Source organism: Petaurus breviceps, unplaced genomic scaffold, assembly GCF_028583685.1.
Source record: "Petaurus breviceps papuanus isolate PSGF00001 unplaced genomic scaffold, PetGlider_PUasm1.0 90692, whole genome shotgun sequence".
NCBI classification, from domain to species: Eukaryota; Metazoa; Chordata; class Mammalia; order Diprotodontia; family Petauridae; genus Petaurus; species Petaurus breviceps.
In genome coordinates, this window is record NW_027187313.1 from 2,334,223 (window position 1) to 2,349,099 (window position 14,877).

Consider the following 14,877-nt stretch of genomic DNA (forward strand, 5'->3'; position numbering starts at 1 on the left):
CTAGGCCTTGTCCGAATATACAAAGATCAGTATTCAGAAATTCAGACCAGGTTGGAGGACCCACGGATAAGCACTAGTAAATATATAGGCAAGGGTTTCACCAGGCACAAGGAAATACCAGGAAATGGATCAGGGCAGGGAGATTGGGAACCATACTAGTGGTACAGGTGGGTAAGTCTATGTAATAGTATGCCTTTTAATCTAAAGTCTGGGGATGGGCAACTTCAATCATGTGCCTTATCAGGATACAATGGTATTAAAACTAGAGGCATTTTCAATTGTGAATTGAAATGTGGGACTAAAATCTTCACGTAGGTTAAAAAACCTCATTCACAAGTCCAGAATGGGAGGAAACTTGGATAGACCTGGAAGGTTTCATTGTCACAAACTTAATCTCTAATATATTAAACAGCTGCTAAAAAAAGTTAATGCTATTTTAAAGTGTAAGCATGTAAGGACAAAGGTAAAACGTAAGCTCCTTCAGGGCAGGGGATGGTTTTTAGTTTTGTCCTTGTGTCACCAACACGTAGCACAGTGACTTGGACATAGGAGAACTATAATAAATATAAATACTTACTGAACTGAATAGTCTTGATCTACATTGTTCAGACACAAGGAGTATTACATTCAAACATAGGTACCACATTTTACAAGGGATATCGACATGCTAGCGTGCACCTAGGAGGGTGACAGATAGTGAAGGAGTCAAAGACCATGCCATACAAATTTAACTGAGACTGTTTAATTTGAAAAATAATACTTAGTTGGGGACAGGACTTTTTATTTTTTTAAAGGAGACCTATGGTCACTTCCATATTGAGAAATCTCTTTGCCATTGGAGGCTGGGACCTGTTCTACAACACAGAGTCTTAGAAAGTTGTTGGGAGGACCGAGAGGTTAAGGCACTTGCCCATGGTCACAGAGCCAGTATGTGTCAGCGGCAGGACTTGGAGCTCAACTCTCACTGCCTTTCACCGAAAGCACCTTATTCTCAATAGTCAAAGATCATCTTCATAAACATAAGCTTGCTTAAAAATCCTATATTTTACAAGAGAAGTAAAACCCAGAGACTGATGGATGTTCTAAGTTTCTATCTCTAATGAAAGCCACCCATTTTAGTATCTCACATCCACAAATCAACAAAGCTTTTCAAGACACTTGGCTGTTTTGGCAGGGAATCAAGCAGTCAGCAACAACTTTAAAATATTTGTATCATCAGTTTTGGGCAATGAGAAAATGGCATTTAGAAGGTTGTAATTTTAACAGTCATAGGTAACTTATATATTTGGCAATCTTAATCTGGTTTTCTGGAGGGAGACTGACATTTGACATTCAAATACTAGATGGCCAAAGAATGTTGTGTGGCTACTGGTTTCCGTATTCCTTCAGCTCCTACTAGTTTTGACCAGATGGAAGGAACATTACAGCAGGAGTGAGAGGAAGTGCTACCATTCAATTCTTCTCTATATATTGAGTGTGAAATAGTAATGGAGAAATACTGCTGATTCCTCAGAATTCTATAAAGGCTAATTCCTTAAATAAATTGTTTTAGAGTTTTGGTGGAACTTTATGACTCTCTAGCTGACTACAGAAATTATTATTATGAGTATTTAGAAATGCTGATAATTTGGAAAATTATACTTTTTGTACATGCACTCCACATAGAGATTTCTGAGGGTGGGGATCATTATACATTGATCCTTCAGAGAGCAGCAGTGCCAAATCCCATCAGGACCTAAGTAACAGAATTTATGATTTGTGGATCATTGGTAAGAAAGACCTGGAGCCTTTATGGTCTATTCAAATCAATGAAGGCTGCTTGCTAAAAAAGCCCTGTGGTATTTTGGAAAGAAAAACCTATGGACCATAAGCAGTAACCCTTCCACAGGTAGAGAATAACTTGTCTTGAAATGTCTTTCTGCCATCTTACGCTAGTACTTTAGCTCATATGAAAATAATTTTATCTTTAAAAAAAATGTTAGGAGCACAGGCAATACAACTGTTAGCTATCTAAAACCTTCTTTTAAAGAGCTCAGGACATGTTACAATCCCCACTTGATTATCCTCGTGACACTCCAGTGAGTTAGAATAACTGCCTCTTTCGAAGTCAGGGAAAAGTAAAGTGACAGGGCTGATATTATAAGAGTCTCAGAAGGAATGAGGATGTTGCTTGACCGATTCTAGGTCTCGAGTTGAAAATTTCCATCCAATCTGTCCTGCTTATAATCTCTATCCCTACCCCCTGCCCTGAAATTTCATGTATTTGGTAACAAAAAAGACATACTTGTTATTGGCTTAGACTTTATGTGTTAACATTAAGGAACAGAATTTGATAGTATATGTATATGATCCGGAAAGAGAGATTTATGACAAATCTTTAGTCACACCTGTTAGACTGCCAGTGATGAGCCAAGTAATTCACAGAAGCATATCCACGTATCACCAGTTGTCCAGGAAGTAAAAAGGCCTAATTTTTTTTCTGTTATTTTATAAGCCACTTAGAATACGTTGAGGACATCCTTAGAAAGGGAACACTACGGTATGTTGGGGTTTGGTTTGGTTTTGGTTTTACAGAATCCTGACGGCCATACCTCTATGATTCAAATGGTTAACAAGGGCTTTGTCAAGATGAAACCTTACTATCACTCTTTTATTGTGCTAAATTTTAGACAAAAAGATAGCTTATTGATTGAAGCAGCACAACATGACGGACCCAAATAATAAATTCAGGCCAGTGGAAAAGCTACCAAATGACATAAGAACACAATAGCAGCTCTCCAAAGACCTGAAGTGAATCAAATATCTTGGCATCTCAGCCTAATTCTTCCTGTGGAGGACCGTGAATACATGATAGAATAAAATTGGGCATTTAATTTTAACATGGAAAATAACACTTAATGCAAAGTTAAAAAGAAATGTACAGTTGTTTTGGGATGAAGAAAAACAAAAGGAACTCTCTCTTCACAAAGCTTCCAAATATTAAACCACAATAGTAGAAGGAGTTGATTAAATTTGGCTACTGAATTTGGGGAAGCTTTCATGGCTGTACATCCTTTTCTCTTTTAAAGAAAAATTTCCAAGATACAGTTATCCTTTCCACATCAAGGCTTTCCCCATCTTGTTTTTGATACATTGTGGATCAGCATAAAAAAATTAAACGGGAATTTTGGGGGCAGATTTGTAGAAGCCATAGATGACACATGAAGGCCAGCAGACAACACACAGCTTATGACCAAATACTTAAACCAAATTTTATAATAACGTGTAAACACCCCATAAATGAAAAAGTAAAGATTCAGACTTCTTCTTTGGTATGAAGGGAGGGCCAGAAAATTTTACCCAGATTTTTCCAGATCAAGAGGGCACCATGCCCCCTTTCTCCTGCAGTGTGGAAGGGTTATCTGTATAGTTTTAGGTTGTGCCATTTCAATGACTTGCTTTTGGCTATTTTCAGATACTAGAGTGAATAAAACTAAGAAAACACAGAGCACTAAGGTAAAGGTACATGAAGAAAATGACTCATGATCAGATATGTTTCAAACCGGATGTTCCAGGGATATCTTTAAGTTGACAAGTTTAAAACTGAATTCATTATCTTTCATTATATTTTCAGAACATAGATCTGAAACCATAACCTTGAACTCCAAATCTAGTGTGCTGTGCCTTGACTCGCAGGCTGTATCACGTCTTTCACTACAAATCTGTAGTCCATCAAATATACAAATACCATATACAAATGGACAAGTTATAAACTTTGTGAATCTCATCTTCCTCTTTTATAAGAGATGAGCAATAATTCTCCGGTGATTTCCATGCTTTGAAAAAAACAGTGTTTGTCAAGTAAAATGAAAATAGAAGCTACAGCCTATGAGAGCATGAAGTGGGTTAGAAACATAGATATTTCTGTGTGAGCTTTAAGGAGATGAACGCCTGTGAAATGTAAAATATAAACTCAAGTACATGCCCACAGTTAGAAGCTGGTGCTATTGCTAATGAAGTCCTAGTCTGCTCTTTAGTAAACTCCACACGAGTCAACCACTAGAAATCTGGGTGCCTTTTTTTTATTATTATAAGAAGTTTGACCAGAAAGTGACTGAGCCACGTGGGAAACACACATCATTCCTTTACAGTCACGTGTAAAGTGCCTCATGTCTGGCTGCACACATCACAGCCCAATTATCACAGACGCTACAGGTAAGTGCAAACTCATGTGTCCATGTAATCTCCAATAAGAAGCTGTTTAAATGTTGGACTTTACATGTTGAGATGGCAGCTTATGCAGTCTGCAGGGATACAATCCAAAAAAAAACCCCAAATAAAAAAAAAGTAAAGTTTGTAATAAATAACAGCAGCACTGTAAAGTTGTATACCTTTCTGGCCATTTCCAAACGCTTTCACATACACGATTTCATTGGAGCCTATGAGCACCGGGAGATTGTAGAATCGGTAAGACCGTCTCTGTTCCACATTGGAGAACAGGGAGGTTAAGCGGACTTTGCCCTAATGTCATATAACTAGTGGGAGGCCCATATCAATGTAGTGTGAGGGAAAAATAATTGTTGTGGAGTCAGAGGAACTCGATTCAAGTCCTGCCTCTGACACTGGCTGTGTGAGTGTGAAGACTCAGACTGCTCTTCTCTAAAATGGGGGAAAATTGCCCTGCTGGCCTAAGAAGAGAGTTGTTGTGAGGAAAGCACTTGGACAGCCTTTACCACGCAACATAAACACGAGTTATCTGCCAATGCATAACGCTTCTTCCACACTGCACTCTGCTGATTCTTCCGAAGGGACTTTCAGATAAGTCACAGATCAAAGACTAAAGTTCCGTATGAATGGTGTTATACATCTGAAAAATCCATATGTTCATATAGATTAAATAGACTGTATTTTTCCCCTTACATTTTCATGTTGCTTTCTTCACATTCAGGCTTAGCAGACTACTTTGCTTTGCCAAAACACAGACAGAAACCCCCTTCTCTGTTTCTAGGAAACTCCTACCTGTCATCTGTGTTGCGAAGTGATGGGAGCCGGAAACTTGTGTTCCTGTCAAGTTTTGATTGACTTTTGGTCCTCTTTATGGAGCCTTTCAAGCGCTTGCTGAAGAATCCCTAAAAGGAAAAGGCAAAGGGATTGTGAGATGGTGGAATTCTTAAGAATCAAATTTTATTTCCACTTTTCAGAGGCCCCTTTGTAGAAAATGGGTGAAAATATTTGCAATCAATATCAGCACAAGGGCTTGATTTGTAACATACCTGTCAGTCCAAATCAAATGGTAATTTATGCCATAAGCATCTTATAGAGCCTTAAAAATGACTGCTACTATAAATTTATTTTCTTTTAGTATTTCCCCTTTCATTTTCTTGCCCCTTATTCAGGCTTCATACTAACTGTACTCACTTTAGTGGCTGAATGGAAGAAGAACTGGAGTGGGGAGAGGTTTAAGGCAGGCAGACCCTTCAGTAGCTATTACTGTACTCCAGGTATCAGTCATCAGGGCACTCAGTAGAGGGGTGACAGCATCAGAGGAGAGAAGGGGGTGTATTCCAGAGATGTTGCAAAGGTGAAATCAGCAGATCCTGGCAACAGTTTGGATATGGGGTGAGAGGAGGCTGAGAAAGTGAGGAGTCCAGGATGACTCCTAGGTTGTGAGCCTGAGGGACTGGGTGGATGGTGCTGCCCTCTATATCAATAGGGGAGTTTGAAAGTGGAGAGGGTTTCAGTTCTGAACATATTGAGTTTAAATGTGTGCTGGACATCCAGTTGAAGATGTCTGAAAGGTAACTGGAGATGTGGGACTAGAAGTCCACAGAGAAATTAGGGCTAGATGAGTAAGTCTGAGAATCATCAGCATAGAGATGATGATGAAGTCCACAGAAGCTGATGAGATCACCAAGTGAAGTAGTTTAGAAGAAGAAGAAAAGACGACCTAGGACAGAGCCCTGAGGGATACCTATGGTTAGCAGGTAGGACACGGATGAAGATTCAGCAAAGGAAACAGGGAAGGAGCAGTCAGACAGGTAGGAAGAGAACCAGGCAAGAGCAATGTCCTGAAAGGCTAGGGAGAAGAGGGTGATGAGCAGTGCCCAAGGCTGCAGAGAGGTCAAAGAGGATGAACTGAAAGTGAATGTCCCAATGAAAACTATCATTTATTGAAGTCTGAGACTTTTTTTCCTTGTGGTAGTTGGGGAAGAATACATGCATACCTGTATGTAAGAGAGGAAAGGGAATGCTGGGAACAAAGGGGGAAATGTGCACCTGTGGAAAGGGAGGGTTGTCTGATTATTTTAAATGTTTATCTGACACAGTCTGGTTATCAAATTTTGTTAAGTGTTTGATGTTTGTAAACCACTTGAGTAGAAGCATAATAAATACAAAACAACAGTAATATCCAAAATAGATAACTTTTATTAACAGTATCAGTTCTTCTGTTTTAAAACCCAAACTATTAAAATCAAAATGGAATGGTTGTTATGCATATTTGCTTTAGGTAATCCATTCAGTGTTTAAAACATTTCTGACTGAAAGTGTTAAATTCTTCTTTGTTTCTCTAATTATAGCTGTCTGTTTATAGGGTGTAATACATCCCATGGCCTAATTTAAAGAATTAAACTGAAGGCATGAGAAGAATGATTTTCCTTTCTATCAGTCAAGACTTTCATATAAATGTAAAATTATGATTGTACATGTTTGGAAGGAAAAATAGGATAAAATAGGGAAAAAAAAGGATAAATTTGCATTGCTACACCCTCAAATCTAAAAAAAAAAAGTAAAAACATACAAAAATTCTCCCCAAATTCCAGCTGGTTAAAGGAACTAGGTTTTAATATTTGAGTAACAAACTTAAAATGGCATACTGGTAATTATTAGATATTCATTATTATCTGTAAAGACAAAGTGAGGAATTAGGAATTGCTGGTTAGAATGGTCTTTTCTTTAGAACTCAGATAATGTTAAAATAATAACAAGAACAACAGTAACAATAACATTAATAACAAAAGTTGTCAACCATCTGAAATTGGAAAAACAGATCCCCAAAGACCCAACTTTGCTATCTGGGCCAGGCTGGTAACTGAAATATAACTGCTGCTATGCAACCATTCTCAGAAGCTTCAGTTGTGATAATAGGAGACACTAACTCCTTTGCATCCCAGTACTGTTGTTCCCTTAAGAGCTGGAGAAGAGGGGAAAATCCTTTATGGGAATAGGGCAGGGGATCTTCTCCTTTCAAATAAACAACTTAACTTAGAAGTGCAACAGCACTCAGGCCTTTCTCATCTGAGTGCTCATCCTTCACATTAGTGAACAGGAGACTAATGATAGTACTACACCACCTCTCAGTGATTCATTCAGGTTAAAAGTGGATTTAGCAACAGTTTCAAGGCATCACAAGGAGAAAGCTCTTATCGACCAGAAAGGATCTAGGAAAAAAGGTGTTCCACCAGCCACTTTTCAAGACCATGCGTACATTTAATTAAGCAGTGTACATATCTATATCTATATCGATCTCGATATCTGACTGTTTCAGTTGTTTGGTTCTAAGAGACAATAATTATCCTTGGAAGAAGAAAAGGTCTTCTAAAAAGTATTTGTTCTTTTTCAATCCTTCCAATGCTTCATATGAAATCTAGTAGCTTGTTTGTGAGAGATTCAATAAAGGTGGAACAAACTATAAGGAAAATTAATAGGAAGAAAGGTAAAAAAAAAATGATGTGGCATACTTTTGAATTATTTAAATCTAAGCAGGAAAGAGAAACTTTAAACATAGTACCTTAGGAGGGACTTGTCATGAAAATAACAGCATTAAAGGACACGTGGGCAAGGTTCTATCATGGAATAAAACTTAGTTGGGGCTTTAAATAGTGCTGGAAAAGAGCTTGTTTTTTATGTTGGAAATAGAGAAGGGAGGGAACTGGGGAACACTTGTGCATTAGGTATGATTTAAAAAGATAAAGAACTGAGGGAAAAGAGTTGACTGACAATGTTAAATTACTCAGTTATAGAAAGCAAGTATAAATTCTGATGTAATAACCAAATAAATCAAGCATTTATTGAACTTATGAACTTTAAGAGCAGCTAGGTGGCGCAGTGGATTGCGTGCCAGGCCTGGAGTCAGGAAGACTCATTTTCCTGAATTCAAATCTGGCCTCAAATATTTACTAGCTGTGTGACCCTGAGCAAGTCACTTTACCTTTTTTGCCTCAGTTTCCTCATCTATAAAATGAATTGTAGAAGGAAATGGCCAACCACCTCAGTATGTTTGCCAAGAAAACCCCAAATGGAGTCACAAAGAATCACACACAACTGAAAAATGACTGAATATGTTACAAATCATGAATTTTGCAATTTTGTTGAGGTTTACTCCTTTTATGCATGTATAAATCAATTTGTATTACATTTATTTGTGGGAATGCCTTATCTCTTTTACTTTCATTGTTACTTATGGAGGGCAGGGGCTCTGCCTTATTTTTCTGTTGTTATCCCCCAAATCTTAGGTACAGTTAATTGTATACAGTAAACATTCAACAATTACTTTTTGATTGAAAAAAGTAAAAGTCTTGATCCTCAATGAAATTGTAATTTGGTTGAGGAGATAAAAAGAACATATAACAATTAAGGGAATAGTTAAGTGCTGTAGGAATTCAGAGAAACTCTTCAAATATTTAATAAAACTAAAGTGACTGAACAACATAAAAGGTGAATAAAAATTTAAAACTGGTCCTTTGGGGCATTACAATGAACTATTCCACAATCAAGCACATTGATGGCTTCAGCATTAGTAAATATACTCAAAAGAAAAGGTTGGTATTTGGTGGTTTATTTAAAGTACTTGTTCAATGTACAACCACGAATATGTAAATTCAGGCTGATAAGTCAATGAGGAGATTGGTAGAAATAGAATGGGAAAAATAATGCTTATGCAGAGAGCTGATATTTTCCAAGCTAAAATAAAAGGAATTTCCAAAAGAACTGAGGCTAAAATAAAGCCAACAGATGTTTACAAATACCCAGAGTGTAGACAGCAATGTACACTTTAGCACTGAGGAATATATACAGTATTATATTTAGCCTCAAGTAAATTACAATGGACTTGAAGTTCAGGACAGATATTGCTAAGGCAGCATAGGAGATTGTGAGCCTCAGGGCCATGAAGACCTGTGTTCATGTTCGCCTTTGACAAACGTTGGCTGCATGACTCTAGACAAATCGTTTAACATTTCAGGGCTCTCTTCTCTAAGGCTTTATCATCCTGAGAAGGTTCCTCACCTGGGAGTTCCATGTATCAACAAAATCATAGTTCTAGTTTCTTTTTTTTTTTTTTTAAAGCAATCGGGGTTAAGTAACTTGCTCAAGGTTACACGGCCAGTTATTTCTGGGTGTGGTGCTGAGTGCCTGAGCCTGGGATTTGATCCAGTTCATCCCAACACTGGAGCTGGTGCTCTTACTCGCTGAGCCACCTGGCCGCCCCTAAGCAATTGGGGTTAAGTAACTTGCTCAAGGTTACACGGCCAGGTGTTTCTGGGTGGGTGCTAAGTGTCTGGTGCTCTTACTCGCTGTGCTACCTGGCCGCCCCCATAGTTCTAGTTTCTATCTCTATCCCTATCCATTGGGAGATAAGACAACAAATACTCAAAAAAATTAAACAACAATAAATGATTTCAATAGCTTAAGGTAGCAGTTGGTAAGCTTTCATAAAAGTACACGATTGTTTGCCAAATGAATTAGAGAAACAATAATTACTATAGGACATCAAAGGAAGCAGAGGTTTCTGCATGTTAGGATGCTTAGGGAAGGCTTTGAGGAAGAGGTAATGAAGAATGGTTTGGTAATGACGAATGGTTGGTTGATAGAAGGAAAATGGCATATGCATTTTCAAAGCATAAGAATGTTTTCTTTGTTTAAAAAAAGGAAATGGGTACAAAATTAGTAGTAAACAAAATGATATCACATTTCATCATATTATTTTATGTGCTATTTATATAAGTATATATAGTAGACACAAGAAGTATTTGAAGGGCTGATAATGTAGAGGATTTCATTTGAATTTGCCTTAACCTATTAAAATATTAACTAAACATATTAAAATAATATATTAAAAATAACAACTGAAATGCAAAGATCCATATTTGAAACAAATTGAAAAAAAAAATCCCCCAGCCCTTTTATGTCATATACAATGTCCCCTATCACACAATCAAATGGACCAGGAAGACTAAAAAGATTACATATGGAAAAACAGGAATAATATTTATAGCAACATTAGCTATATTAAAAAGTGATAAGAAACAACTATTATTGCTTTGGTGAAAAAAATGACTGCCAACTATGTTAAAATAATTTTTTTCTCATAAGATTAAGTACTACACATTTGACCAGATGTATTATATTACTGTTTTCCTTTAAAAGGCAATGGGCATTATTTATATCTAAAGGCAAAGGAAAAAATGTTACCCAGGTTCATGGGGTTTTTGTGGGTTCCAAAACTACAAGAAAAATAACTGTAGAATTCAAATTCTGAGATTTTGATGAAAAGAAACCATGACAAATGATTTTTTAAAAATAAGTAGTCTTAGGGCGGCCAGGTAGCACAGTGAGTAAGAGCACCAGCCCCAGAGTTGGGATGACCTGGGATCAAATCTGGGCTCAGATACTTAGCACCACACCCAGAAATAATTGGCCATGTAACCTTGAGCAAGTTACTTAACCCCAATTGCTTAAAAAAATAAATAAATAAAAAAAAAAAAAGTAGTCTTGACTGAAAACATAAAAGGAATTGCACCAAGGTTGATGTTATTTAAACAAGGCGTGAGAAGCAGTATAGCACAATGGAGAGGGGGCTTCCTTTGGAGTTAGGAAGACCCAGGTGCCAGTTTTGCCTGGGACATACACTTGTTGTGTGACCATGGACAAGACACAACCTTTCAGTGCTAAAGGAAATTCTATAAGATTGTAGCTTCAGTTCAGTTTCAAATCTGTATCTCATGAGGAATCCCTTATACTTTTTTTTTTTTCATTTTAAAAATGAAATCATGTCAGGACCCACTCCCATTCATCCTCCAACCCCCAAACCCAACAATGAAACAGGAAAGCTTGCTAGGGGCTAGGTTCATAGCTCTGTCCAGTATAATCACAGAAATAAGTTACTCTCCATGACATTCTTCTATAGCACATTTATACCATAGAATTCAAGAGATTTGGTTATGTTTAGAGCCCTAAGTGGCTCTAAACATACATTCATAAACAACACTACATTTGAAAAACTACAATTTGTTCAGGCATTCCACAATTTGTAGACACCCACCTTTCTAGTTCTTTACTGCAACAACAAAAAATACTACTGTAAACATTTTTGTACACATGGCTCCTTTTGCCCTCTCTTTAACTTTTTTTTGGGGAAGGGGGCACATGTCTAGCAGTAATATTGCTGGGTCAAGAGGAAGGCCTGGTTTAATGAGACTTTGGAAGTATAGTGCCAAATCATTTTCCAGCTCAAACCAGTCAATAGGGGAAGATTGAAAGTTGGAAAACAGATGAGTGAGGGGGTTGGCAATATGCTAGAGAAGCCAGGAAGACGTCAGATCAAGGACACATATAAATCTTTTCCTTGGCAGGGAAAACAGAAGCAATTAAGAATTGAACAGCTCTTCTTTTTCTCTTGTCAATTGTCCACATTCCATCCACCTGAAGCAAATGTCCTGCACTTTTCTGACCCTTTTTTTTCTCTCCTAACGTGGTTCAAAACCCTTTTATTGTTGTTCTTATCCTTAGATTCCCTTATCAGCTTTAGCTCATTCTGAGCATTAGCATTCTTGACACAAATTTTACAGGATTATGACATGGTTTTATTGTCACTTATCTCTGTTATCTCACCTTGCTTTCATCTTATCTATATTTATTTTTTAAAACTAAGTTTTAGTTCTTAAACTCCCAAGAGTCCACATTGGTTTCTTCAGATAAATCCCAATTTCCTCTTCTCTAGAATTATTTCCTTTTGTGTCTTCGGAATTTCATTCTTGACTATCTCCCATCCTTCTTGGACTGACTTCCTCAATACCGCCTTAGGTTTTAGGACCCTACATATCTCAACCCTTTGGAATCTGATTTCCCAAAATTTGGAGGGCATGTCAGACTATGCCTAGATTGCCCTCTCCATCACAGACAAAAGGAGGGGGAGGGATCACTTACTTCCAGAGTTCTTGTCATTTCCAGCATTCAGCAACAAATTCCTCCCTATTAGTGAAAATCATTCAGAATATAATTTCTCCTTGTTGATTCCTCCCTTTTATTAATTTTTTTCTGATTAATTATGAATTTTTGAAATGTGAGCATCTCAAAAAGAATAAAAAAGATGAATTCTAAATGAAATTGAACTTTTTATCAATTGTATATTGTTAAGTATATGCAAAACTTAACATAATAGTAACAAATCTGTCCCTTCTATTCTCTTCTGTTTTTTAAAAAATATCACTGATATTCTTTTCTAAAAAGAAGAAACTTTTTATGTATCACTCTTGAATTCTTAAAAAATCTTCACTAAACTCTACAATCCCCCTCAAGCTATTGTCTTGAACAAACAAATCCAGTATAATTAAGATTAGAAGAGAAACAGCTAACTAGGGGAAAAAAATCTTTACATCAAGTTTCTCTGTTAAAGGTTTGATTTACAAGATATTTAAGAAATTGATTTAAATTTGTGAGAATATGACCATTCCCCAATGGCAAAAGGGTACATACAAGTAATTCTCAAGTTAAAAAACTGAATCTATACCCATAAGGAAAAATGTTCCAAATCACTAATAATTAGAAAAATTCAAATTAAAACAACTCTGAGATTTCATCTCACATCTGTCATTGACAAAAAAAAGAAAAATGACAAACATTGGAGGGGCCATAAGAAAAAAGGTAAATTGATGCAATGTTGGAGGATTTAGAGAATTTTTTCATATGACTACAGATAGCTTTAATTTCTTAATTTGAAAACTACCGTGTTTCCCCGATAATAAGACACTGTCTTATTAATTTTTGGACAGAAAAACACCAGAGGGCTTATTTTCAGGGGAGGGCTTATTTTAATGAACATTGACAGCAATTTTAATAAACAGGTAAATGTGAACAAAAAAATGTACCTTTATTCAATAATGAATTTAATAAAGAACAGGATGATGCGCTCACTGCTGCAGCTCTGATTGGATGCAGCTCGGAGCGTGGCGTGCCTTTCATGGGGGGTGGGGGGATGGTGCATACAGAGGGTACCGTAATGTAGCGTGTAGCGCAGGGGATCACCTTCACTACAGTAGCAATCTCAATAGGGCTTATTTTCGGGGGAGGGCTTATTTTAGAGAAATCTTACACAGTAAGGGGAGGGCTTATTTTCGGGATAGCTCTTATTATCAGGGAAACACGGTACCTGTTCATTGCAATGTTGGACAAGCTGCAAGCTAGCTATATCCATCCAGAAAGCAATTTGGAATGGTCAAAAAGTTACAAAACTCTGCATATCCTTTGACCCAGCTATACTAGGTCTACACTTCAAAGAAATCAGAGCAAAAGGAAAAGGTCCTATATATACAAAAATATTTATGACAGCTCTTTTCGTGGTGGCAAAGAACTGGAAACATTCCCTCCAAATGGCTGAACAAATTATAATACAGTAGATGTAATAAATGAAAAGAGACAGTTTTAGAGAAACCTGGGAAGACATCTATGAACTGATGCAGAATAAAATGAGTCAAACTAGGAGAACAATTTAGACTATAATATCAATGTTGCAAAAACAATTTTGAAAGATTTCGAATTATGATCAACCCTAATTCCAAAGCAAGATGATGAAAGACATGCCCACCTTATGACAGAAAGAGGATATGGTCTAATATATAAGATGTTCTAAAAGTCATAGTGTAGTTTTAAGCTAAATGAAGCAAAATTTTAGTAATCTTGTCTATGAGGTATGAGACACATTTGGGAATTTGTGGGAAATTTTTTTTTTATTGACCATGCTTATATTTTACAAATGTTTAGCATTTTTTTTTAATCTGGAACATGGGGTAGGGGAAGAGGTGGGAGGGAAAAACAAATGACTCATAATGAACAAGATACATGAGATGAAGGGAAATCTTTTTTAAAGAACTTCTCTGAGAAGGGGTTTATGGAGTAACAGATGTCAAAGGGGTCCATGTCACAAAAAAGTTTAAGAGCCCTAGACATACATGAAGCCTTTCCTGATCCCTCCAACTGCTTATGTCCTCCCTCATCACTTTTGTTTATTTTGTATCTCATTTATTCTCTCTATATTTCTATAAGCAAATACTGTCCCTCATGTATGATACAAGCTCCTTAATAACAGCAATTGTTTCATTTTTTTGTCTTTGTTCCCCCAGTGTCTAGTATAGTAAATGCTTGCTGATTGACTGACTGACTTTACAATTCACTTCTTTTCCTTTTTGGACAGGATTATTGAGCTAGTAATGGGGGACAACAATACTGTGGATATACTTTACCTATAGTTTAGCAAAGTCTTTGATAAAGTATGCCATACTGTTCTTTGGAGAAGATGGAGAGGTAAAGATTAGACAATAATACAATCTGATAAATTTATAATGGTATGAAGTTTCCAAAGAAGAACCCTAGGAATCTGTGTTTGGCCTTGTGCTAATGAACATTTTTCACCAATGGCCTGAATATATGCATAGATGGTAGTAGGCTCCTTAGATTTGCAAATAACACAAAGCTGAACAGGATAACTAATACACAAAGGCAGGATCCAGAACAGATTCTGACAGGCTAGAACAATGAGCTAAATCTAGTAAGATGAAATTTAATAGGGATGAATATGTAAAATTTTACCTTGGGGTATAACATTTGCAGGATGTGGTAGGCATG

General features: G+C 36.8%; 1 protein-coding gene across 5 annotated transcripts in view; it reads right to left on the reverse strand.

The window, feature by feature from the left end:
- The window catches only part of RASAL2 (RAS protein activator like 2), a 334,704-nt gene that overhangs the window by 39,771 nt on the left and 280,056 nt on the right, over nt 1-14,877 (reverse strand). For all 5 annotated transcript variants that reach the window (XM_069065490.1, XM_069065489.1, XM_069065493.1 and 2 more), the window contains one exon: nt 4,999-5,108. In XM_069065490.1, coding sequence (XP_068921591.1) covers nt 4,999-5,108 — 110 coding nt within the window. The remainder of the gene's footprint in view (nt 1-4,998; nt 5,109-14,877) is intronic.